The sequence below is a fragment of the Crocodylus porosus genome, unplaced genomic scaffold, assembly GCF_001723895.1.
Source record: "Crocodylus porosus isolate Cpor-Errol unplaced genomic scaffold, CroPor_comp1, whole genome shotgun sequence".
NCBI classification, from domain to species: Eukaryota; Metazoa; Chordata; order Crocodylia; family Crocodylidae; genus Crocodylus; species Crocodylus porosus.
In genome coordinates this window covers 45,481,087-45,505,260 of record NW_017728906.1, presented here as the reverse complement: position 1 = coordinate 45,505,260, position 24,174 = coordinate 45,481,087, and the positions used below count along the sequence as shown (strand labels likewise).

General features: G+C 38.8%; 1 protein-coding gene across 7 annotated transcripts in view; it reads left to right on the top strand.

Moving 5' to 3' along the window:
* KDM6A (lysine demethylase 6A) overlaps window positions 1-24,174 on the top strand; it is a 176,430-nt gene that overhangs the window by 82,107 nt on the left and 70,149 nt on the right. For all 7 annotated transcript variants that reach the window (XM_019529051.1, XM_019529050.1, XM_019529046.1 and 4 more), the window contains exons 5-7: window positions 4,921-4,975; window positions 11,892-11,926; window positions 22,524-22,617. In XM_019529051.1, the coding sequence (XP_019384596.1) occupies window positions 4,921-4,975; window positions 11,892-11,926; window positions 22,524-22,617 (184 nt within the window). The remainder of the gene's footprint in view (window positions 1-4,920; window positions 4,976-11,891; window positions 11,927-22,523; window positions 22,618-24,174) is intronic.

The window sequence follows — 24,174 nt, the reverse complement described above, 5'->3', positions numbered from 1 at the left end:
AGTAAGGTTTCTTTAAAATACAACTAGCTCTCCTGGACTGCTATCCCCCTCAGATTGGCCTCCCAGGGGATCCTGCCCATCAGTTCCCTGAAGAAAAGAGCCTGCTCTTCGGAAGTAATTTTTTTTTTTTTTTTTAGCAATTAGTCTTAAAAAAAAAAAAAAAGCCAGTGCCAACAGAAAAGTTGCTGTTAGTAGGAGCCTTGAGGCAAAGAAGAAAATAGAGGCAAGAAGGTCGTATTTTCCATGGGGTTTTTTTGTGATTTAGAACATTAACAGCATTCATCTATATTTCATATAAGCCATTTAAATATAAATAGATTTGTACCATTTTTTACATTTCCGGTTATAAGGACATAATATGAATCTGATATTTGGAAAGGAAAATATTTAAGAATCAACTATTTAGGCATTCACACTAGTGAATTTCAGAGGTGGTCCATTTTTTTTTTCATTTTTTCAGTTTTACTTAGGAGAGTATGTAGTATAACAATTCACCTCTCAAGACTTGTTTGCACTGCAGCATTGGTTCTAATTTTTTGAGCTATAACTAGAAACCGTACCTCGATTTCTGTGTTGCACATGTCTAGCAAAAGTTGAAGTGCTTTAAGTTCAAACAGGTTGGCCTGTCTGAAGGTGTGGGTTGCTGATGCTGAACCTAATAAGACAGGAAGTCAGCTACTCTGTGATGCCTGAATGCTTTGTAATCTATTTTCATTTGAGCTAGCCTAATCCAAGAGAAGTTAACTAAAATGTAAGCAAAAGGTAACACTGTAGTGGACCTCAGTCATCTACCTTCCTCATAGCGTTTTGTTTCCTGCAGTGGTCTTTGGACTGCAGTTTAAGAAGAACTTAACTCTGAAGTTGTACAAATAATGACAAAGTCTTTCATGTCTAGACTTTTGGCTAACATAAATATTCAGATGCGGTTGTAAAAAAAACACTGTGTTTTCATACTGAAAACATCCAGTGAATGACAGTTAAACCTTTTGGCCAAAGAAAATGTAGTTTCCTGTTAGTGTTGTATTTGAATAGAATTTTGCAGCCATAGTAGTTCAGAACAAGAGATTCTCCTGAACAGACTGGCCTTATTCAGTTTATGTAAATATATGACCGTTGTTGATTCTGTCTTTAGCACTTTTTTTTGTCCTATTCGTGTAGCCGATTTCTCCTGTTTGGATTGTGCAGGGTAAGGTGAAAGAAACACTGTTTATGCCTCACAAGCCCCTTTGCTTAGAAGATGAATTGATTCCAATTTTGAAGGACCCTGGAGAGCAGAGTAATGAGTTGATTTGGCAGCACGTGCTGCACGTCCTCTCCAAGATCCCCCCCCAGCATGCCTGGCAAATGGAGCCATGGCTGTCTGCCAACACTTCGATTATGCAAGGCTTTCTGTGTCCTAGTTATCTGAACAAATATAGCTCTAAAGAACGTACTCATCACACCTAGGTCATATAGTCAGAAAAGGCTGCCTCTTACAGAATTGTATTGAGTTGTGATCAAGCCCCTGTGGTAAGGTCCATGTCAGAATTGTCAGGCTTCAAATGATGGTTTGCTTCCTTTGCTAAATAAATGTAGAACTGTCCATCAGGAAAATTTTATTATATCACCCTAGAGAGAAAATATTTTAAATCACTATTTTAAAACAAATTTAAAAACAAAAGATTAAATACTTTAAGGTTGAAAAAATTGCCTTTTATATTTGGTGATTATTTTTTAATGTAATATAACCACAGACATCCATTTAGTTGCTTATTTTAATTTTAAAGGTTATACAAGTCAAGTATATTAAAATAATCTGATTCTGTACATGTAATATATTATTTGAGTATGTATTTGTATAATATTCTTGATTTTCAAATAGTAAGTAGATTCATTAAATTATTTAATTCAATGACAAGTTACTTCCTTTTTACACCAGACACAATAATATATTCAGTAATTATGTTCACATGTGAGCAGTGTGTGCTTTAATGCCTTAGAAAGGTTATATCCAGAATAGTTACCCCAGTCACATAGGCAAGTCAAGGACTCTAAAGGAGACAAAATAGTCTTGCGGTAATTGTGCTATTATAAATTGCTACAAATCAAGTTGTATCATGACTTCAACTGCAGCTCTTGAAGAGACACAGCTACTTTTTAACATTCAGAACAGTGCCTTCTAGGTAAATCCTCTTACTCAGGATTTGAATTTCTATAGACTGCTGTCTGCCTTTTATTGTATGTCGTCTCTGAACTGCAGCGGCCTCTCCTGCATAATAACTATTTCACACAGCAGTAGCCAGCTTCAGTACCGCAATATTTGTGAGAGGTGCAGATGTTTGCTAGCTGCTTCTGTTTGTTGCAGAAATAGGAGTCGGTTATTAACATTTGTGTTTTGTGGGTTTTTTCATTTTTGGTACGGGTGATAGGAACTAGTGGGATCTGATTTTGGTTAATGAGTTTTATTATATGTTATTTTGCCTTTTTTGAATGCATGAAAAGAAGCTGTGTTGTTTATTCTAACCTAACTAGAGGTATAGGTTTGTGTCTATGTGTGTGCTTGAAAGATTGTTGGTTTTCTGTATGCACCTTTGCAATAGTTGTTTTGTTCAAAATGCTCTGTTTTCTGTAGTGCCAATATGCATATTCTGGATTATTTGTAGTCTCACTTTGTGGCTTGCTGAATGGTATGGTTAGAAATGTGTAGCATTTTGGAATATTTACCATAATGTTGTGGAATTTGAAATTGTGAGGAAGCAGGTAACGTGTTATTTTTACGATTTTTGGTGACTCTTTTAGGTGTATTGGGTGAAAATATCTTTGCTAGTTCACTGTATGCTGTTGAATACTGGCAGATTTAAATGCTAAAATGGATATTTCTTCTTATGCAATGATATATTTTCTCTCACTTGATCTCACTGTAATAGTCATTCGGAAAAGCTACCAAATGCGTGTCAAGCTTTTCATTTTGGATCTGTTTATTTTATATAATAGCATTACTAGGTGAAAGCAAATCTACCTTTCTGTTTCACCTTTAACATTAATAGCTAATGACAGGGCGAATTCAGAATGAATTTTCAACCTTTTATATCTATTAGTCCATTGCACGGGCCTAAATATACAGGTCTGTACATCCTTTTCTGTCAGAAAAAAATGTAAAGTAGACCTTTTGATTATTCAGTCATTTTTAACTTGCCTTAGTATTGCTATGGTAACAGACTAAAGGGTGTCTGAGGCAGACAACCTGAATTGCAATGCAAGCAAGAGGAAATTGTTAAGTTCTCTATCAGTGCTGATCTCTAGAAAAAACAGCAAGTCAAAGAAATAAACTGACATTGTGTTGCTTTAAGATTTTTCACTTCATTTTGGAAGTTGTATGCGTGCTTATTGTTTTCTAGACCTTCTCTTAGGTAATTGATTTAAAATATTTATGGTGCTGACTTAATACATTTGGATTTGTAATTAGGTTGTCATTGTTTTTGGAAACTCTAAGTTGCTGGGATGCAATTAAGGATGTCAGCTCAGTTAATGTATGTCTTAGTGTCCTTGTTATGGAAGGTGTGGCATTAGTCTTCATCATTTATCTTGGTTGGTTAGTGTCTCAGTTGTTTGATTTGATGTGTTTAAGGAAATTCTAAATAAAAGCCCAGTTGTACTCCTTGCCCACTGTTGTAATAAACATCATTGAGAGGCAAACTCTATAGAAAGAGGAAGTTGAGGATAAAGGTTGTGCCATATATAGTAGCTTTGATTATGGCAATATTGAAAAAAGGGTGAGTGCATCAGTTCCTTGGGAATTTTAATTTTTTTTCTACATCAGTAATTACTATTTCTGTTTCCTCTTTGGTCTTCCAGATGCCAGAAGATAGATTTTCTTACTTGTATGTTAACCAGATAAAATGTAGTCTTTGTAATATGAATTATAAATCATTCAAAATTTAGGTTTTGCCAGTTCCTAATTTTTTATTAGAATGTTTGATTTGTAATCCAGGTAACAGTGGCTTTATCAGAATTATTTGATAATCATTTGGTACTAGTATTTGCTCTGCTTTATCCAGTGAAGTATGAATATTAATGCAAACTCTAATATAAATAGAAACTTTGTTGATGACGAATACATTGATTGACACTTAGTTTTCTCTGTATATTCCATCCATTTTGATGCATTTGGTTACTCTTTGGTTCCCTTAATGTTGCTTGTTGAATTAGTGGGACACCTATAAAATGATTGGTCATGTCTAGACTTTTGGGCAGACAAACTTTATTGCTGCCCAAACTTTATTGCTGTGGCTCTATAACCTTCTCACTGGAAGAATGAATTAGTTAAATGTTTATAGATTTTTAGAAGTGAAATCTTCACTCAGTTTCCTGAAGGGAGCACAAATAAATAAATACATAAACCCTCCAAATCATGATGTCAGGACAACTTTTAAAATTAAAACTGGACAAAGAAACAATTGATTAGTAGGTAGCTGTGAAGTTTTGTCAAGTTATTTATTTTTAAGATTTTGCTATTTTTTGATGAACAAAACTTCTTTTCTATTGTATACCAGTGTCATACTAACTGAAAAGTAACCTTGCATATCAATTAAATGCATACTAATTAATGGCTTACATGTTTATCTGCATAGAACTAGAAAATTTGACCTTCAAATCTTGACCTTTTTGGATGACAAAATCTTTATTGTATAGACTCTTTCCTGATTTTCCTTAAGATAAGTATTTTAAAGTTCTGTTAGAAGTATTATTTGTTTTGTCAGACTAGTTTATTTCCTTCTCATGAAACAAACTTAAGCAGAAATTTTGAAGCTGAGTACAAATTAGTTGTCACTGAACCTTTATGCCCCATGTAAATTTTGTTTTTAGATATGAACGTTAAAATAATTTGCTTACATTTTAAATATTTTCTACTTGAGAAACAATAATTATTCTTTTTTTCAGCATTTTCAGTTAGCTTTGATTGACTGCAATCCCTGCACTTTGTCCAATGCTGAAAGTAAGTATTTTGATTCATGTATATTATTGCATATACAGAAAAATATCAATTTCCAGCCTTAAAACATTTTTAATAAAGCTTTTTTAAAATGGCAATATCTTATAGATAGTTAGTATTTTAGGCATTTTCTTCACAAAATTTTTAACTCGGGTAATACAGTTTTGTGCCGGTAGCCATGGTTACCCAGACTACGCAAATTACTGTGAAAGGAGCTACTGGGAGCAGTCTCTGTCAAGTATAGATGTGTTTAATACAGTTGTTGAATTATTGCATCTTAGTTGAATGCAAGAATTAGGAGGGACTCGTCTCCTCATTGGCTGAAAATGCTAGATATGAAGATGGATTTCAATGTTCGTTATTACAGTACTGAACTTATGACTTCTTTTAAAAGAAAAGCTTCCAAACCTGATCATTTTTTAAAATTATTTCAACATGATAATATATATCCAGAATATCATATAAAACTTAAATGATATTTAAATAAGAAAAGAATTTTTCATTATTTGGCAAGATGAAATTTTGGTTACGTTTTGTTAAATGTCTCAGTTGGTAGGGTGAGAAGGGACCTGAGCAGATCATCAAGTCTGATCCCCTGCCATGGGCAGGGAAGGATGCTGGGGTCAAAAGACTCTGGCAAGGTGATTATCTAGCCTCCTTCTGAAGACCCCCCATGGTAGGAGCAAGCACCACTTCCCTTGGAAGTTGGTTCTAGATCCTAGCCGCCCTGGCTGTGAAGTAGTGCTTCCGGATGTCCAGCCTGAACCTACTCTCAATCAACTTATGGCCGTTACTCCTAGTTACACCTGGTAGTGCTCAGGCGAACAGAGTTTCTCCTGTTCCTAGCTGGTCCTCCTTAGTAAGTTCATAGATGGCCACCAGAACCCTTCTCAGCCTACTTTTGTGGAGGCTGAACAGGTTCAGGTCCCTCAGTCTCTCCTCGTAGGGTCTATCTTGCTGCTTCCTGATCATGCGAGTAGCCCTCCTTTGGACCCTCTCGATGCCATCCACATCCCTCTTGAAGTGCCGCGCCTAGAACTGGATGCAGTACTCCAACTGTGGCCTGACCAATGTTGTGTAGAGGGGGAGAATCACCTCCTTGGGCCTGCTCGTGATACATCTGTGGATGCATGACAAGGTGCAGTTAGCCCTACTGACCGCGGCCTCACGTTGGCAGCCCATGTTCATCTTGGAACCAACAATGACTCCAAGATCCTTTTCTGCCTCTGCACTGACAAGAAGGGAGTTCCCCAGCCTGTAGCTATGCTGCTGGTTCTTCTTCCCCAGGTGCACCACCTTGCACTTGTCAGTATTGAAACCCATCCTGTTCTCATCCATCCATCCACCCCTGTAACCTGTCCAGGTCTAGCTGTAGCCTGTCCCAGAACTTGGAATTCTCTTTCTCTCTATTTTCTCTGCTATGAGCTACCATATACAACATATATTGTGGACCAGTTCCTGCAGATATTTACGCATGTACATTGTCCCATTGAAATGAATGAGAGTAAACATAAGGTTAAAGTTAAGTATGTGTGTATATTCTTAGAAATCAGGTAATTGTTTCAAATCAAAGAAAATCTTTTCGGTTAAGGAAGTTTATTCAGTTACTTTTTAGGGTATTTTGTGCTGCACCTAATTTAAAGTTCAGTTGTCTTTCACATGGCTTTCCTCAAAGAACTGAAGTAATTCAGGAGCCTATTTACATTTCTTCATGGACTTTTCCATTTGAAAATGGATTGAATTTGCAAATTCTGTTACAGATGCAAGAGAAAATTTAACTAGAGTTTAATGAAACTATCTGTAGCTTTCTCCTACAGCCTGTGTATGGAATTTGAGCAAAAATGAAAACAAGTGTCTTTTTTGTCCTTGAAGCAGCTACCTATGCCAGAAAGTCATCTTCAAAGTTGTATGCCCCTTTTCAGTGCCAGCTGCAGACAACTGGAGTATTCTAACCTGAGTCGGTTCTTATTTTTTTACAAGCAGTAGGATATCTCACTGTATTTTTGTATTATTTCCAACCTATTTTGTGAACTTTTTCAGTATTCCCAACACCTTTAATATTAATTTTCACTGGTATGCTGTAGTATGAGTCCATCTTTCTTCAGTAGTATTAAGTCAGGAAGCCCCAAAAGTTAGGAATTGAAATGAACTTCATGCCAAGCTTTCATTCAGTCAAGAAGTCTCTATGCTGCTTCTGACCCTATGTCTGAAGTACAGTCACAAGAATCTCTTTCATCCCTTCCTTAACTGTTCCAACTATCCTGCCAGGGTAGCCACATCAGAAAGACTCCCATTTTACCAGAGGCTCTGATATTTCAGTTCTGAGCACATCTCCCTCTATTATTCAGGCAGGGTGAGATTTGGCCCACTTTTTAGGCACCAAAATATCTAAGTGCAAGCACCTCCCATTCTGTTAGTGTCCCTGAAAAAACATTATGAAGTTGAATATTATTAACAAAATTAAGCCGAGAGATTCACTATTATGTATACATAGACATACTTCCCCCCCCCAATCAAATTGGAGGTATTTTATTATATTCTTCCTACATGGATTAAAAATGTAATGTAAGCCATATAAAACTATCCATAAAGAGGAGGAGATTAACAAACAAATTACATTTGATTAGATTCTAAGGATAAACTTTATAATATTCTTATTCTTAAAATGCAATGAGGTGCTGCTTTACTGGTGAAGGAAATAGTAATAAAAGATTTCTTTTACTGAAAGATTCAGAGAAGTAAAATTTGAGGCAACTCTGAAAACCTTTCCACTTACTTTAATTTGAGAAAGTAATGGAAAAATATAAGTGATTAGACTTAGGTAAACTTTCTTGTTTGTGTTTGGCTTGGTGTTAGAGGTAACAGTATGATTCAGAGTTCATCTTTTCAGAGTGATCCATATGAAACATAGATTTTTGCTTAATATGTTAGCCCATTTCTAGAGAGATATAAGAGAAGTAAGATTTCAACTCTTTTGGCTTCTTCCCTGATAATTTTGAGAGAATATTATGTATGGAATTTATTGTCAAAGAGCACTTTGGGATGAATTCTAGCCTGTTCTCATCAAAAAACATTTAAACACAAGCATATCCCCTACGCACTGAAGGGGACTATAGTAATAGATGAATTGATGTACATTTCAAGAACTCTGGACACACATACATTAGCTAAACTAGACTGGTTTATATGTTGAAGAGTTGGATTTACACACAGCATTTTGTAACATGGCTGTAATAAGGCAAGGCAGTTGGGTGGGGGGCAGGGAGGGGATTTTAGGATATAATCTAGACTAGACCTAGACTTTAGTATATAATTACATATAGGGGCTTCAGGGTGGGATGGACCAGGTTGAAGAGTGATACACATACTGCAAAGTCAGTTCCAATCATAGAATAGATTGTCTTGCCAGCGTCTGGAAAATTATCTGTATAATACTAGCATAATTTACAATTTAGAATTTTTTCACCAGAGAGACTCCTAATAAACTTGCAAGGCAAAGGAATCTAATCAGTTTCCTCAGGCATGTGAGTTACTAAGACCTCTAAAGATTTGTGATGTCCTTATTGATTTTAAATGTGGCACGCTGTCTACATTTGTGGAACCTTCTGAGCCTACTTATTAGCTTTTACCATATTCGTGTACTAAATTAGCATCTAGAACACTACATTTATGACTGTTTCTTAATTTAGAACTCCTATTGTTCAAGTTACAGTGTTGAATATTGCACAGAATCCAGAACTGTTGTCTGAATGAATGGCAAAAGATTTCATAGTGAAGATTGCTCCTAAATTTCACTTGTTGCAGGAAATTGACCACCTTTCCACCCATAATGGTGTCACTTCTTAAGGAGAATAGGCTTGGGACAGAAAGAGAGAGATGGTAAACTGAAAACATAAAGAAAATTCAGAAAAATCACTTACTGGTGAAGTTAACAATCCTCAGTACAGGGGAAAGAAGCTGTTCAAGGATACAGTAGAGAAAGACAATCAACCAGGACATATTCTATCAAAATCTAGTACATTTCTGAGTAGATAAAGCTCAATAACCACTAAATTAACTTGTAGAGCAGGCACGTGGATCCACTCTGGAGGAAGTTTTGGAACACTCTAAAGTTCAATTCTATCACATTAACAGATGCATCCTTCAGCTAAATAATGCTTCACACTATTGCAAGGTGATTTCAGTGATTGTAGTCTCTGTGTATATATACGATGTTAGAGAAACCTAACAGCATATGCTGTTAGAGGAACCTAGGTTTGAATTCAATCAGTATAAAGACAATGTCTTCTCTAGAATAAACTCTGAACTTTTATAGTATTTTATCTTAGCATTATAGATCTAATTCTTACCATACATGTCTTAGAGACTACCAAATAATTCTTTCAGCAAAACTAGAAAATACCAGACTTGACACTGATTTGTGCTGCAATTTAAAAAGGCAGATAGCATAGCCAAGTTCAAAGAGGGACTAGATAAATTCATACATGATCTATTAATGGCTATTGAATAGAATGGTTGGAGATGTTTCCACTGGCAATTCTAAACCAGTAAACGGTGCCTGCCAGGGAGGGTATTGAATAGGGAATGGATCACTGTAGAGTATGTGGTTCAATGCTCTCTATATAGCCTCCACTTTTGCCACTAGGGTACTAGGCTAGATGGACCATTGGTCTGACCCAATATGGTACTATACTTGTGCTCTTTAAAAAAGGTATGGGGAGGAGGCTGGGGGCAGAACAAGAGGCTTATGATTTTTACAAAATCATTCATGCTGTCTTTATGAATCAGAAAAAGTGTTACAGGTCAAAATATCATCATTTGCAGACCACTTTTCAGGAGCAGCATATTTAACATCTTCCTAGAAATAAACTCATGGATTCATTATACTATAATTGAAGTTCTCTTGGTGTTTTCAATGGAAATGTATGGTTTTTTTAAAAATCTCTTACTTATAAGCATTTTCCAATAAATACATGTATGGTCTTAAGACCAGAAGCAATGGTTTTAGAGCATTTTAAATTGGTTGTGATAAGACGTATTGAGACTTGGGAACCTAACACCCCCAGCTGGTCTTTTTACATAGCACTAGTAACTACAGAGCCCTCTAAACTAGTGATGCTCAACATTTTGGCCCTGCAGGCCAGATATTTGGTGTGGGACTGGTCCATGGGCCAGACACAGCCCCACACACCAGAATTGGGCCCTGGCACCATCCCTTCCTTGTCCCATGCACCAGGAGTGGGCCCTTTGGGCTTGGCAATGCCTCCTCCAGCCCTACACCCTGGATTGGGTCTTGGACCCTCCCCCTTCCTAGCCTTCACACGGGCCTGGAAACTGCCCCTGTATGCTAGGATTGGGTTCTGAGACTCAGCCTCATCCCCACTACTAGGATCAGGCACCTAATCCAGGGCTTGGGGCACAGAGCTCCCCGGGGCTCTGGAAATTTAGCAGCATGGAAGTGGTGCCACTGGTCCCCCACTGCCAAATTTCTGGCAGTAACATGGCGCCACAAGCTAGATCTGGCCTGTGGGCCAGGGAACGGGCCAGAGGTTGGGCACCCTACTTTAAACTGATGAGCCAGTTATTACTTAAAGGAGAAATACACCAATATACTTTGACTGTTTTGTATTGTTCTACTGATGTAAATCTGTTTTAAATCTGATTTAAATGATCAGTGTATTCAGCAGTTTTGTGCTAATCTCTAGTGTAACACTGAGTCTTGCTTTTTAGGTTTAAATAAAATTAAATGAGATTCCGAATATGGCATGGTAGAAAACTTCAGCTGTTTTGATAAGTTTATGTATGATATTTTTAATGATTAAAACAATATTAAATGTGATTTTTTTTTTTTTATTTGAAATTATTTCTCCTTCAGGAAGCAGGCAGTAAGGCATTATAGTGGTCCTTCCAGTTAAATTTTATGACTGATTTTTATTACATGAATTTAAAGAATTATACCACACTCAAGGTTTATGTGTTTAGCGACAATGTGAACCATTGACACTAGTTTATAAGAATCTTTGAAAATATCAGAAAACTGATTTGTATGAATTCCCTTATAATATGTCTTACTATACACTTTAACTTAGACACAACATGTGTTTTCTCACTGGCTGTAGAGGCTGGGAAATGATATATACTGGCTGTTTTTTCCCTTATGTGAAAATATTCCCTGATAAATGTATGTGAAAATTCACTAATCATAAAACTACTTACTAATAACATGCATAGAATAAGTATAAAAAAATGAAATGTTCTGAATATGTACAGTGTCATAATTGGGATAGAGACTATATATTTAAGCATATTGGAATTCCTTGCAATGAATTCATTGAATTCTGAAACCATTTTGACCTATCCAGAAAGGGACCAGTTTTGCGACCTGAAATAACTGATTCTGAACCTCTGTGGAAAGCTAGAAATATTAGTTTACCCAAGACGAATAGCATTTTTATATATTAAGATATAATGACTCAGATTTTTTCATCTGTTGAACCAGGGAGAGATGGGGATCTGCTGGGTATCATAGGTTCACAAGACTGCAGATAAATGCATTTGTTTTTGTTAAATTTGACGTAATTTTAGTAAGATTTGTACATACTTGTGCTCTCAGTTGCGCCTTCAAGTCTTCATTTCTGTAATATTTGCATGTAAATGTAACTTCATTTATTGGATTGCACATCCCTAGTCAATCAGGGCTGTTGTCAGGTTTGAAATCGCTGATATAATTTTATTTTGGAATAAACATAAAATACCAATATACAAATTTTCGATTCACATATTTATAGTTTAGAGTGTTAGTGCATCTTGGTTTAGTTTGTATAGATTTGATGGTTTTGCTTTTTCTTATGTCTTTAAGCTGTTTTGCTTCTACTCAGTGTTTGCTTCTTGTAATAGTTTTACTTTCTCCCTTTTACAGTTCAGTTTCACATTGCCCACTTATATGAAATCCAGGTAAGTTTTAAGCTGTTTTTTTATAAAATGCATTCCACTTGCAACTATTCTGTGTAATCGGTATGAAATTCAATTGATCACAACACCTGTGAATAAAAACTAGCTAACTTTAAACAGTGTGAAATTAACATAATTGATCCCTCAATTATAAAAGATGAACCCATTAAGAAAAGTAACTTGCCATGGCAAGTTCAAAATACTGCAAATGTAATCTCATATCAGAAGATCAGGTAAATTTCATAATCTTTTTCTTACCATAATTATATTAGGATATGTTGGCCAATCATGTTTAAGGCATTAAATATAACTGAACTTGAACTTTTGGCTACAGCTTTTCAGAGGTCTAAAGTAACTGACAGTACAGTAGTTCCTGAAACCATTGCCAGGTGGCCATTGAGGCATCATATAACACACAAATTTAAAGAAATCTGCAAATGATTGTATTATAAGATAAAAAGTTCTTTGTAACCATCTGTGGATTGTGAGGGCTGTATTATCAGTGCAGGATCAAATTCAGTTTAGTAGGTGGATTCTTGATAAGTTGCAGAAAACTTGTCAATTAAAATTACAATTTTATGATGCATATAAATGTGGCATGAGTAACTATTGAACTGTATTTCAAAGTTTGGTGTAATTAGAGTGAAAAACCAATTATGCAATTTACAGTTTACATGCTTTATTGTGTTTATAGCAGTATATATTTAAAATAACCAGGTAAAAGATCTGACAAAGCAAACCAAAATAAATAAATAATGAGTATATTATGGCTTGCTTTAGTTCGAAAAGAATGATTTTATAAAATGAATTCAGTTATTGATGGGAAAAGTGTAATTTGGCTTTACTTTATGCAGGCCAATTAAGGTTTACCATTTACTTTTTTTTTAGAATAAATAAATATTTTATTTTGCATATTGTTGAAAGAAAATCACCCTGGTGACATTTTAGTGTGCTCATCATGCAGTTCAGAATACTGTAGAAAGTTCTGAAAAGAGAACTTCAAACACATTTTTTAAGAAAGCATCCTCAGCACACTTTGGTTTTTGTAATCTGCTAGAATGAAATAACATTCGGAAATCTCACATTGTCATAACAGTTGCCTCAAATAACTGTAAAGGATATTTAACCAAGGCTTCATCTAAACTGAATTTTCTAATGGGGTTTATAGGAATTTGGTTCAACACAAGTAAGAGCTAAGAGCTAACAAGAAAGATATGGAGTTGGAACCAGTTGTCTTCAGCAAGACCAATTGTCTGGTTTTAAAATATCTCCCAACTTGGATACTGAGAGAATTTGAAGTGTCCAATAGGCCAGAAGGGTCCTTTCATCAGTTCTGCACCATTTTTGGCAGAGAGAGAGAAGAAAACAAGAAAGAAAAAATGCTACTATTTTCTGGATTTATTCTTCCTGTCCATATATCTGAAGCTAGTACTGATCTTTCTGTTGGTCATATCAGCAGATTCATTCAGGGTTTCTTGATGAAGAGCAAATCTGCATCCAGAGGGGAGGGGCCTGAGGCAGTGCAACCCTGGTCTCTCCCTTGTTCCCAGCACAGAGCTGGTGACTGGGCTCGGGAGCCCGGCACAGCTGTTTGTAACGGTCAGCCTGGGCTCTGGGCAGCTGCAGCGGTCAGGCTGCAAACAGCTGTGCCAGACTCCGCAGCTCTGGCATCAGCTTCATGCTGGCAGTGACTGCTGGCCTCTCCCCTACTGCCTGCTCTGAGGCATGCCTGCACACACCTGTACAGAGCTGATGCTGGGGCTCTGGAGCCCAGCATAGCTGCTTGCAGCCTTCCAGCTGCAGCTGGACCCAGCTCTGGGTAGCTGCTGCCAGCCGGGAGTCCAGGCTGCTCCCAGCATGCAGCTGGGATGCTGCAAGCCCTGCTGGGAACAGACTGGGCTCCAGCAGCTACCCAGAGCCAGGCTGCTGACAGCCACAGAGCCTGGGCTGGAGACAGGGGCTTTGGGTGTGGGGCAAGGGGCACAAGCAGGGCATCCTGCCATGTACCCCCTGCCGTCATTTTGTTTTTCTGGCATGCCAGCACTTCGGCACCTTCCAAGGTAGGCATTGTGGTGTTTTTTGCCACTTCAACCAAAAAACGTTGCCTACCCCTGTACTATACTATTGAAAGTTAATACACATGACCAAGAAATAAATAAGTCAAGAAGGAAATAAAACTTAAACATGAAAATAAATGTAAACATGAAATGTTATTTCACTGATTTTTTTTCACTTTTTTTTCCTTCTTTTCAAACCCCCCCACCAAAAAACAACAGTATAGTTGGGGAAAACAGATTGGGTGTTAACATTTTTCAGTTTTAATAAATTACTTTTTCACTTTAATTCGAGTAAAAAAATGTTGTTGGCACCATGAGATTGAGGTTCAGTTTTCCTTTAGAAGTAGTTTATTAATTTCCTCCTAATCAAATCATTGAATTCATTTTGTGGGAAGCTTAATACTGCAGAAAAGATGGTTCTTTTCTATAAATACTGTACAACCTACTGTACTTCAGTCCTTCCTTGATAATTGTTTATTGGGCATGTAAACCTACAGTGTGCTGGCATTAACTGCAAAAGAATTGCTATAGTGGGAAATGGGAAGTATTAATTTTATTTTTCTAAAACGGAGATGTTCACTTGGTGGTCTTTGGGCCGCATGAGACCCATGGCTCCTGGTAGTTGTTCCCCCACTTCCCCTTCTCCATGTGGTAGGGAGAGGACCAAGAGATATGTGCACTGTCTGCATAGCCTGTGTGGCTGGGGGTGTTGCCTGCTGCTGGGAGAGCCTGTGCAGGAATGACCACATAGGAGGCAGAGGGTCCACATGCTGTTAGTGCAACCTGCATAGTTCAGGGGCTTCTGAAGAAGGGATGGTTCTGTCCCCCATGCAGCACATGGGCCTCACACCAGTGCCACCTGTAGTCCCTGCCTTCAGCAAAGTTGGACAGCCCTGTCGTGGAAGACCAGTTCTGTGAGATATTTATACACCTCTGCCATCAAACCATGACTCGCTTGGCTTCATCTTGGGGGAAAAAAACAGAATTGGAATGTAATAGACTTTGTTGTGTGGATCATTCTATTTCAGTGTAATTAATATTGAGAAAAATCATGCATGACTTTTTAAATATTTATAGTAAATGCCATTGAATAATGCATATATGCAAAGTTACAGGCTTGATGAAAAATGTTGTAGGCCAAAAACTAGAATGAAAATTTTGTTTAAAAAATACAGCAAGTATCTATGTATATTGGTACAGCATTTTATGTAAATTCTGTAGATGCATATATTATTTTTCTAGAAATGTTGGTGATTATTATATTGTGACTGGGAAATAGAACTAATTTTAGCATCTTTATACATGATGACTTTAGGTAATAGTGTTGCCTTAAATTTAAGAATCTTAATTTTAAATTTAAAGACATAATTTTACTTATAAATAAAAAGGTTATATTTTATTGTATTTATAACAAGTTACAAATATTTGAACTTAAAGTTTCTTTGTACAACAAATTCTATTTCAAAGTACAGTCATATAGAATAATTGAAATGCATACTAAATGAATATCAAGGAAGAGACTAGCTGCAGTGTGTTTCAGTAAGCGTACAATGGTACACTTAGTGTTTGGAATCCTGTTTGCAGAAGACAGGTGTATTTTGTGGAAAAATACTTTTATTTATTTAACAAATACTGGGCAATGCATACTAAATGCTTCTGTTAGAAAGAAAAGACAAGCCAATCTAAGCTGGTTTCACTTCTGTTAAATGGAATGCTGCTTGGATTGGTTTTATTGATGTTAATGGAATATTTGAAGAGTAAGGTACTGTCAAATATGAGTCACAGAAACTAAAGTTAAGCAATTTCATTAGTAAGTTCACTGTCAATAAAATTCCATATGCTCTTCTCTCCAGAACAGATATCCTATTATACGGCCAGTCCTTTGTTCATTGCTTGATATTTATGTTCTTAAATGACTACTAGATATAGCAAATTTACCTACGTGCAATGTTAAAAATATAGCTATAGAAAGCCCCATTGAAATCTGTGAATATTGCTGATTTTTACCAATTGTGACTTAAGCCAAGTACTTTTCAAATACTAGTTATAAGTTCTTCAAGGCAGCAGATATAAAAGTAGTGACAAGATTCCTGATTCTATAGTAGTACCTCTACCAGAGTTATTTTGAAGTGTTTATTAATGTTACTAATGAAATATTATTTTTATTGTTTATCTACTTGAATAAATGCTGCCCTGGGTTATTAGTAATGTAATGGTGAAAGATATGTGACTGTGCTCCCTGGCAGACATTCAAACAATGGCAGGATTGGGATCAGAGGAATTTTATACCATATCCCAAACATCGTGTCTCCTGCCATGCCAGAATCGATGTTTGGGGTCTGACACACAATTCTTCTGATCCCATTGTGCCACTGCAGATCAGGCTGGGGGTGGCTTTCTTTCAGACAGTGTTGTGCTCAGTCTCTCCCCATCCCCTTCCTCCCCTCCCTGACACCCCTGCAGGTTCCAGACCTGGGGCTGTTGGGGCATGTCTGACAATAGCCTGATAGAGTGGACCTAATGGTCTCAGGTGGGTTCGAGACACCAGGCTAGTGGGCCAAGTCTCATTGCCAGCTAATTGTTGGCCCCTTTACCCTGGGACATCTAAAAAGCTACATCTTGGTATTTTAAAGGTTGCCAGGTTCAGAGTTTGATAGTTTGCCAGTGGCTAAACCATTCAGCTCCCCCCACCAGGCAACCTGCAAACTTCTCACCTGGCAGCAACATTTTGGCATTGGAACCAGGACTGTCCTGGTCCCAATAATGACCCCCATGCCAAGACTGATAGCTGATTGTCAGCATCAGCATGGGGTTTTACACGTTCAATTTATGGTGCCATACGGACAAGTCATAAAGATGTTCTACATTATTTGCAGAATAACTTTGTGGCTAGTTTGGCACTATAAATCAGCTGAACATGTATCACAGTTACTATTTATGGTTCTATTAATGCATTAATCACACCATAAATGTAATGTGTGCTGGGGATCTGAGAGATTAAGCAGGAGACTATTTGGTTCAGAATTCAGTTGTTGAGACCCACAAGAGCCTGAGGCTGATATATCAGCAAGGAACTAAGAAAATCTTCAGGATTAAACTGCATAATTCAGGCTATAGTGTATAACCAGTTGATTCTGGTTCAGGTTCTGTTTGAGCTAGAAAATATCTTTTAGAACAGTGGTGCCCAACCTTTTTGCCCAGCAGTGCCCAGTGTGTTCATGGCCACAAACTGGCACCTAGGATGGGTGCGACAAGGCGCCATCTGGATGCATGGGCCAAAGGGGCGTGGCTTGGTTCTGGCCCTGCAGGGGATGAAGGGGAAATGCCCCAACCTGGCCCAGCATGGGGGGAGTGGTGGCCCACTTCTGACCCAATCACATGGTAGGGAATTTGGAAATGAGGGAGGGTCACTCTCCTATTGCCAAATTTTCCAACCTGTGGGGAGTCCCACAGGCCAGATGTATGGCTCTGAAGGCTGCATCAAACCCGCAGGTTTGTACACCCCTGTTTTAGAAAAATAGTCCAATGTTGATCTAAGGACTTCAAGTAATTGTGTACCCTGAACATATTCTTTGGTAAGTTTTTTCACTGGTTATCCTTTCTGTTTAAAAAATGGGGGCTTATTTCCACTCTGAATGTGTTTAGCTTCAGTTTCCTTTCAATGGGTCTTGTTTGTTGTCTTTATCTGTTAGACTGAGGTCATAGACCAGTATGCATTTGTAGTGCTACCAAATGCTGAAGCTTTACAAAGATTAAAGTGCTGTAGGGATGTGCATGACCCCCTGGCTAGAGTGATATCAAGTTCCCTCAAAGTTGCTATTCTTTTGTTCTTCCTCACCCCCTAAGCAGAAAGGCTGCCTCCAGCACATGCTGCCATGCACATTAGCTGGAGGCAACAGCAGCAAAGAATGCAACGGGGTTGGAGAAGGACTTACGTCATCACTAACCAGGATCTACATCTCATTCCTGCAGTAGCAACTGTCAAAGACAGCCCCTGATCACCCATGGAAGGGAGAAGATGAGGAGAGATAGGGTATGCTGTTCTCACTCCTGCTGCCCTGGGACTGTTTCCCTGTCCCATGGCAACAGCTTTCAAAGACAGCCCCTGGTCTACAGTGTCTACTGTCAGTTTTTCTATTTAGGTACTATACTTCTTAGTAGTACATGCCTAGAGGCAACCAAATTGTATGCTAATTTTATACGTGATAAGTTAATTTGATTGAGCTTCTTTAGTCTCCTGCTGTAAAGACATGTTTCCATAATTCAAACACTTCTTGTAAATCTTTATAAAGCCTTTTAGGTTTGTTGGCATCCATTTCAAAGTGTGGGACTCAAAACACAGTTACACTGATCTCTTTAATGCTATATGGCAGTAGTCATAACACCTTTCTACTAAATATTCCTTGTTCATACATCCAAGAGAACTGCATTTGCTCTCTTAGATACTCCACTGCACCATACACTCTAATTCAGTTACTTATTTATAGTGACCCATAATTCATTTTCTCAGTCGCTGCTTTTCTGTGCATGTGACGCATGCTATTGGTTCAAGGACATTTAACCTTGCATTTACGTATATTGAAAGTATTCTTGAAATTAATCCAGTTTACCACTTAATCCACATTTGTTCTATACACCTAGACCTGTTCTAATCTTTTATCATTCTAGCATGTTTTGTCAACTTCGAAATCACCAGCAGTGACTTTTGCTTTCTTCCAGATAATTGAGAAAAATAATGAATAGCACTGGGTCAAGAACGCATCCTTAAAGAACCTCACTGGAAGTGTCCCCATTGAATGATTTCCTTTTTAAGAGTTACTTTTTCAGCTGTGTCTGTCAGTTAATTTTTAATCCACTGGAAGTGGTATATAGAATTTGCTTTGTGCTGACTCTTTAATCAGAAGCTGGTTATGTTAGTAGTTAGCTTTTGTCAAGCAAGTTTATAATCTCATTCAAAAAGATACTGTTTGTCTGTTAAGGTACAATTACCATGAAAACTTGTTGAATTGGCATTAACTATGCTACTTGCCTTTAATTCTACATTGTTTAGATCCCATGTAAGTCTTTCATGATTTTGCCCGCAATCATCTGGATTATACTTTTCAGTTATTAGCGTTCTAGCTTTCTTGTTCTCTGGAATTTACCTAGCAATCTAAGGTTTATAATATCAGTGAGTAAACAGCTACTTAAGCCAGTTCTTTTAGGTGTTGGGTATAAGGGTCTGGTTCTTCAAATTTTGGAGTGTTAACTTTAGCAGTCAATTTTTAACATCCAGTTATACTTGGGACAGAAAGTGATTTCTTATCACTGTAAGATGCTTATAATATGTCAACAAGTTTCTTTCCAAAAATAGAACAAAAATACATACTTATATATATTAAACACTTTTATCTCTGCTAAAATTTCATTTGTTCCTGATGATGCATTATTTCTGATGGTCCTTAACTGTACTGCCCATAGAATCATAGAAGTGGGGTTGGAAGGGACCTTGTAGCTCTTCAAGTCTGACCCCCCTGCCCAGTCAGGTAGGCATCAAGCCTCTTCTTAAAGACCCTCAGGGTAGGAGCCAGCACCACTTCCCTTGGAAGCTGGTTCCAGATCCTAGCCACCCTAACTGTGAAGTTGTTCTTACGGCTGTCTAATCTAAACCTCCTCTCCAACAACTTGTGGCCGTTATTCCTTGTTATGCCAGGGGGCGCTAGGGGAAATGAGGTCTCTCCCAAACCCTTCTGGTCCCCCCCAGTGAGTTTATAGACAGTCACCAGGTCTCCCCTCAGCCTTCTCTTGTGAAGGCTGAACAGATTCAGGTCCCGCAGTGTCTTATTATAGGGTCTGCCCTGTTGTCCCCGGATCATGTGGGTGGCCCTCCTCTGGACCCTCTCAGTGTTGTCCACATCCCTCCTGAAGTGGGGCGCACAGAACTGGACACAATACTTCAGCTGTGGCCTGACCAGTGTCGCTAGAGGGGTAGAATCACCTCCTTGGCCCGACTTAAGATGCACCTGTGGATGCACGACAAGGTGTGGTTAGCCCTGCCAGCTGTGACCTCGCCTTGTCGGGCCATGTTCATCTTGGAGTCGGTAATGACTCCAAGATCCCTATCTGCCTCTGTGCTCTCAAGAAGGGAGTTCCCCATCTTATAAGTGTGCTGCTGGTTACTACTGCCCATGTGCAGCACCCTGCACTTGTCAGTATTGAAACGCATCCTGTTTTTGTTAGCCCACCCCTGTAACCTATCCAGGTCTTGCTGCAGTCTTTCCCTCCCTACTAGCGTGCTCACTTCACCCCAAATTTTGGTATCATCAGCAAATTTAACCAGGTTGCTTTTGACCCCGTCGTCCAAATTGCTGATAAAGAGATTGAACAGCGCGGGCCCAAGGACCGAGCCCTGGGGGATTCTGCTGCCCATTTCTCCCCAGGTTAAATATGACCTGTCCACCACCACCCTCTGAGTATGACCCTTCAGCCAATCTGCAATCCATCTGACTGTGTAGGCATCAATGCCACAGTTGCCTAGTTTTTTAATGAGGATGGGGTGGGAGACAGTGTCAAAGGCCTTACTGAAATCTAGAAAGACTACGTCCACGGCAACACCTGCATCCAGTGCTTTTGTGACCTGATCATAAAAGGCAATCAGGTTGGTTTGACATGACCTGCCCCTAATGAAACCATGCTGGTTGCCCTTGAGCATCATCTCTGAGGTCAGCCTATCGCAGATGTGCTCCTTGATGATCTTCTCAAAGAGTTTCCCTAGGATTGAGGTAAGACTGACGGGCCTGTAGTTGCCCCGGTCCTCCCTCCTCCCTTTTTTAAAGATGGAGACCACGTGAGCTATCTTCCAATCATCTGGCACCTGGCCTGAGCACCACGAGCGCTTGTAAAGCCATGCCAAGGGGCCTGCAATAACCCCTGCTAGCTCCCTCAACACCCTGGGGGTGGAGAGCATCTGGACCCGCTGACTTGAACATGTCCAGCCCCTCCAGAAGCTGTTTAACCCAGTCCTCCCCAACCATAAATCCTCTTTTTTCATTGCTGAGATTAGTTTGTGTTTTTTCCTCAGCTGTCTATATGTTATAATTGCTAATTTATGGCCATTGATACCAGTTTTCCTGTTTGTTATTTTTGTTGCCTTTTGGGTTTCTAATCATTTAATCATTAAGGTCTCTTAAGTGATTGTATAAATGTGATATTTGAGGCATCTAAAACATTTTAACATCTTCTAATAGTCATTTACGTATATCGTTTTTCTTCCCAGTCAGTTTTCCTCTTCATTGTTTAAGCTTCAGGAAATTCTTCTATTTGAAGCACCAAGTATGTGTGTTACTGCTCAGGACTATACTCTGTCTCTGTATAACAAATGTAACTAGGTCATGATCATTTTACACCTGGAGAATAACTAACTCTCACTTCAGTGATCGGTTTTATATCGCATCTTTTGGTTAAGTCCAGTATTTAATTATGCCCAAGCAGGACTTAATACTTATGTTAGAGTATTATGTATAGTTTTCTAGAAAGTCTGAGAGGTTTTACTAAGATCATTAAACTGCCAGCATCTGTCTTCCAGATTAGAAATCAGGGAAGAGAAGCTAGGGAATTAAAGCATTAAAATTACATTTACTATTGGCTAGTTATGACAGTATGACATTAATGTACCATCTGTGTGAGGAAGGTAGGCAAAAAATAAGTTACAGAAACCTTACTGTCAAAAGTCTTTCTAGTGAACGAAAGAGAGAATGCACATACACACCTGTTCAGGGAAGCTATTTTCATCACCTTGTTTCTGAACATATGTATTACACTTGTGAGTGAGTTTGCACTTCAGGGCCTTGCTATAATATAATATACATGAATTGGAAATTAAAGATTTTTGCTTCAAGCACACTGTGCATAACTTGCAAATGACAGTATGTTAATGTTTTCAGTATAGCACAGGGCTTTTTTACTAGATGTGCAGTTTTCTGAATATTGTAGCTCTCAGTATGATGAAGCATGATTAAAGTCCTGTCACAGGGCAGTAAACATTTAATGCCACCAACAGGCTTCAGTTACTGAAAAGGTGATTTCAAAATACTGAAGGCTGGAAGACTTTTTGCTTGGGGGCAGAGGTTTGTTGGTGTTTTTATTGCATTATCTCTAGACTGTAAACTTACAAACTTTTTGGATGGACCCAGTCGCTATTCTGTTGATAAATTTAGTATATAACCTTGCTACAGAAGATAGGTAGGCCCAAATTCAAGAAAACCTGTGGGAATGGTTCAGTGACCATTAATTTTAATATAAATGGAGTACTGTGTCAGACTTTTCCTCTAACTTATTTTATTTTATGTATTGATTTTTATACCAAATATTATATCTTCAGGAAGGTTATTCAACTGTAACATAAATCTGTATCATTAAAGTTTTCATATGCTCTCTCTGAGAAGAAAAAAGTTTTGGTATTTTGAGGACCAGGTTTTTATGGTATCAGGGCTGTGTGAAAATTGATAGTATAGGTAGGTTGTAAGGTTTATGAATAATCCATTTACTTCCTTTCCCTTTCGCAGAGAAAATATCACTCTGCAAAGGAAGCTTATGAACAACTTTTGCAGACCGAAAACCTTCCTGCACAAGTAAAAGCATCTGTCTTACAGCAGTTAGGTATGTAAAAAGCTAAACAAAAAACGCTGTGTGTTTGGATTTGCCTCTTATTTTGCAGTCTTTGCATTCAGAAAATGTGGTTTTTGAAGGCCCTGTGTTTAAGATAAGTCATAGTTTACTCAATAATCATCCATGTTAGAATAACAATGAATAAGACACCTACCAGAGGGAAACAGGTATTTTAAAGAGGGGAGTCTGGCTTGCCTTTGCACAGTTTGCTAGTATGTGACCCCCACTGGTGACATGGTTTGGCCTCTGACCCCTTAGAAACTAGACAGCCCTGATTTATACTGCTATAGGGATCTACCTAAATTGCATTGGAATTGCGCTGTGCAGTAGTTCCTTTAATTTTGCTTTTATTTTTTCTGCTTCCCCTCCCCCTCCACTCCCCAGCTGCTGATTGGGACCTCCATGGCCCCAGCGGTTGCTGCTTGCTCCTGATTAGCTGGGAGGCAAAAACCATAGGTTTTGCCTCCCACCATTGATTGGCAGAGGGGCCTTGGTGGCCCTGCCACTTGGTGTTGATCAGCTAGGAGGCAAAAACTGTGGCATGTATAAAACTGGTTTTTTTCCTCCAAGCCAGTCAACAGCAAGCAGCAGGGGTCCCTCAGCCAATCAGCAGCAGAGTGAGTGCAAAGTGAAACGAGCCAAGATTAAAGGAGCCATTGCACAGTGCATTTTTTTCAGAGATTTATAGATGTAGGTTTGGAAGGGACCTTATAGATCTTCTAGTCTGACCCCCTGCCCGGGGCAGGAGAGGAAACTGGGCTCAAATGACCCCAGCTAGGTAAATGTCAAGTCTCCTCTTAGAAAGCCCCAAGGTAGGAGCCAGCATCACTTCCTTTGGAAGCTGGTTCCAGATCCTAGCTGCTCTGACTGTGAAATTTAGTTGGTTCCAGATCCTAGTCACGTGGACACTGAAATTTTCAATGTGATTCAGTTAGATCCCTAGTGATACTGTGTTGTTTTTTAAAAGCAAACTAGCTAGTATCCTGCCTCCTTTTATGTTTTTGAAAATGTTCTCTAAGCATAGCTGAATTGCACTGTTTTGGGGTTTGCCATGTTCATTTTCTGCAATGTAAAAGTAGAGGTGCACTGATGCATCAGTCCGTATCATATTGGCACTGATGAAAGGAAAATTGCATTATTGGCAATTGGCATTTTGGCTGATGTGGCCAATAACATTGCTGATGCATGCTGTGTGCACGTGCACAGCTGCAGCATGCACACAGCCAGGAGTGGAGGCTGGCAGCTTGGAGAGCTGTTTCCTGCTGGTAAGTCTGGGGGGAAAAGGTGGGGGGGAGAGAAGGGGCATCTGGGAGGTAGATCGAGGCCCTCACGGTGAGAGAGGGGATGGGACTGGGGCAGGTGCTGCACAGGTGGGGCGGGGTGCGGGACAGCTGTGAGTGGCTAATTCGGGAAGCACGGGGATGGTGTCTCCCACCACTGTGTGCAACTCTGGGAGAGTCATGGGGGGGGGCATGTGCCCCACGGATCTTTGTGCAGGGTGAGGCTGGGCTGCCCACTCAGGGCAGCAAGCATTGACAGTGCTGAGAG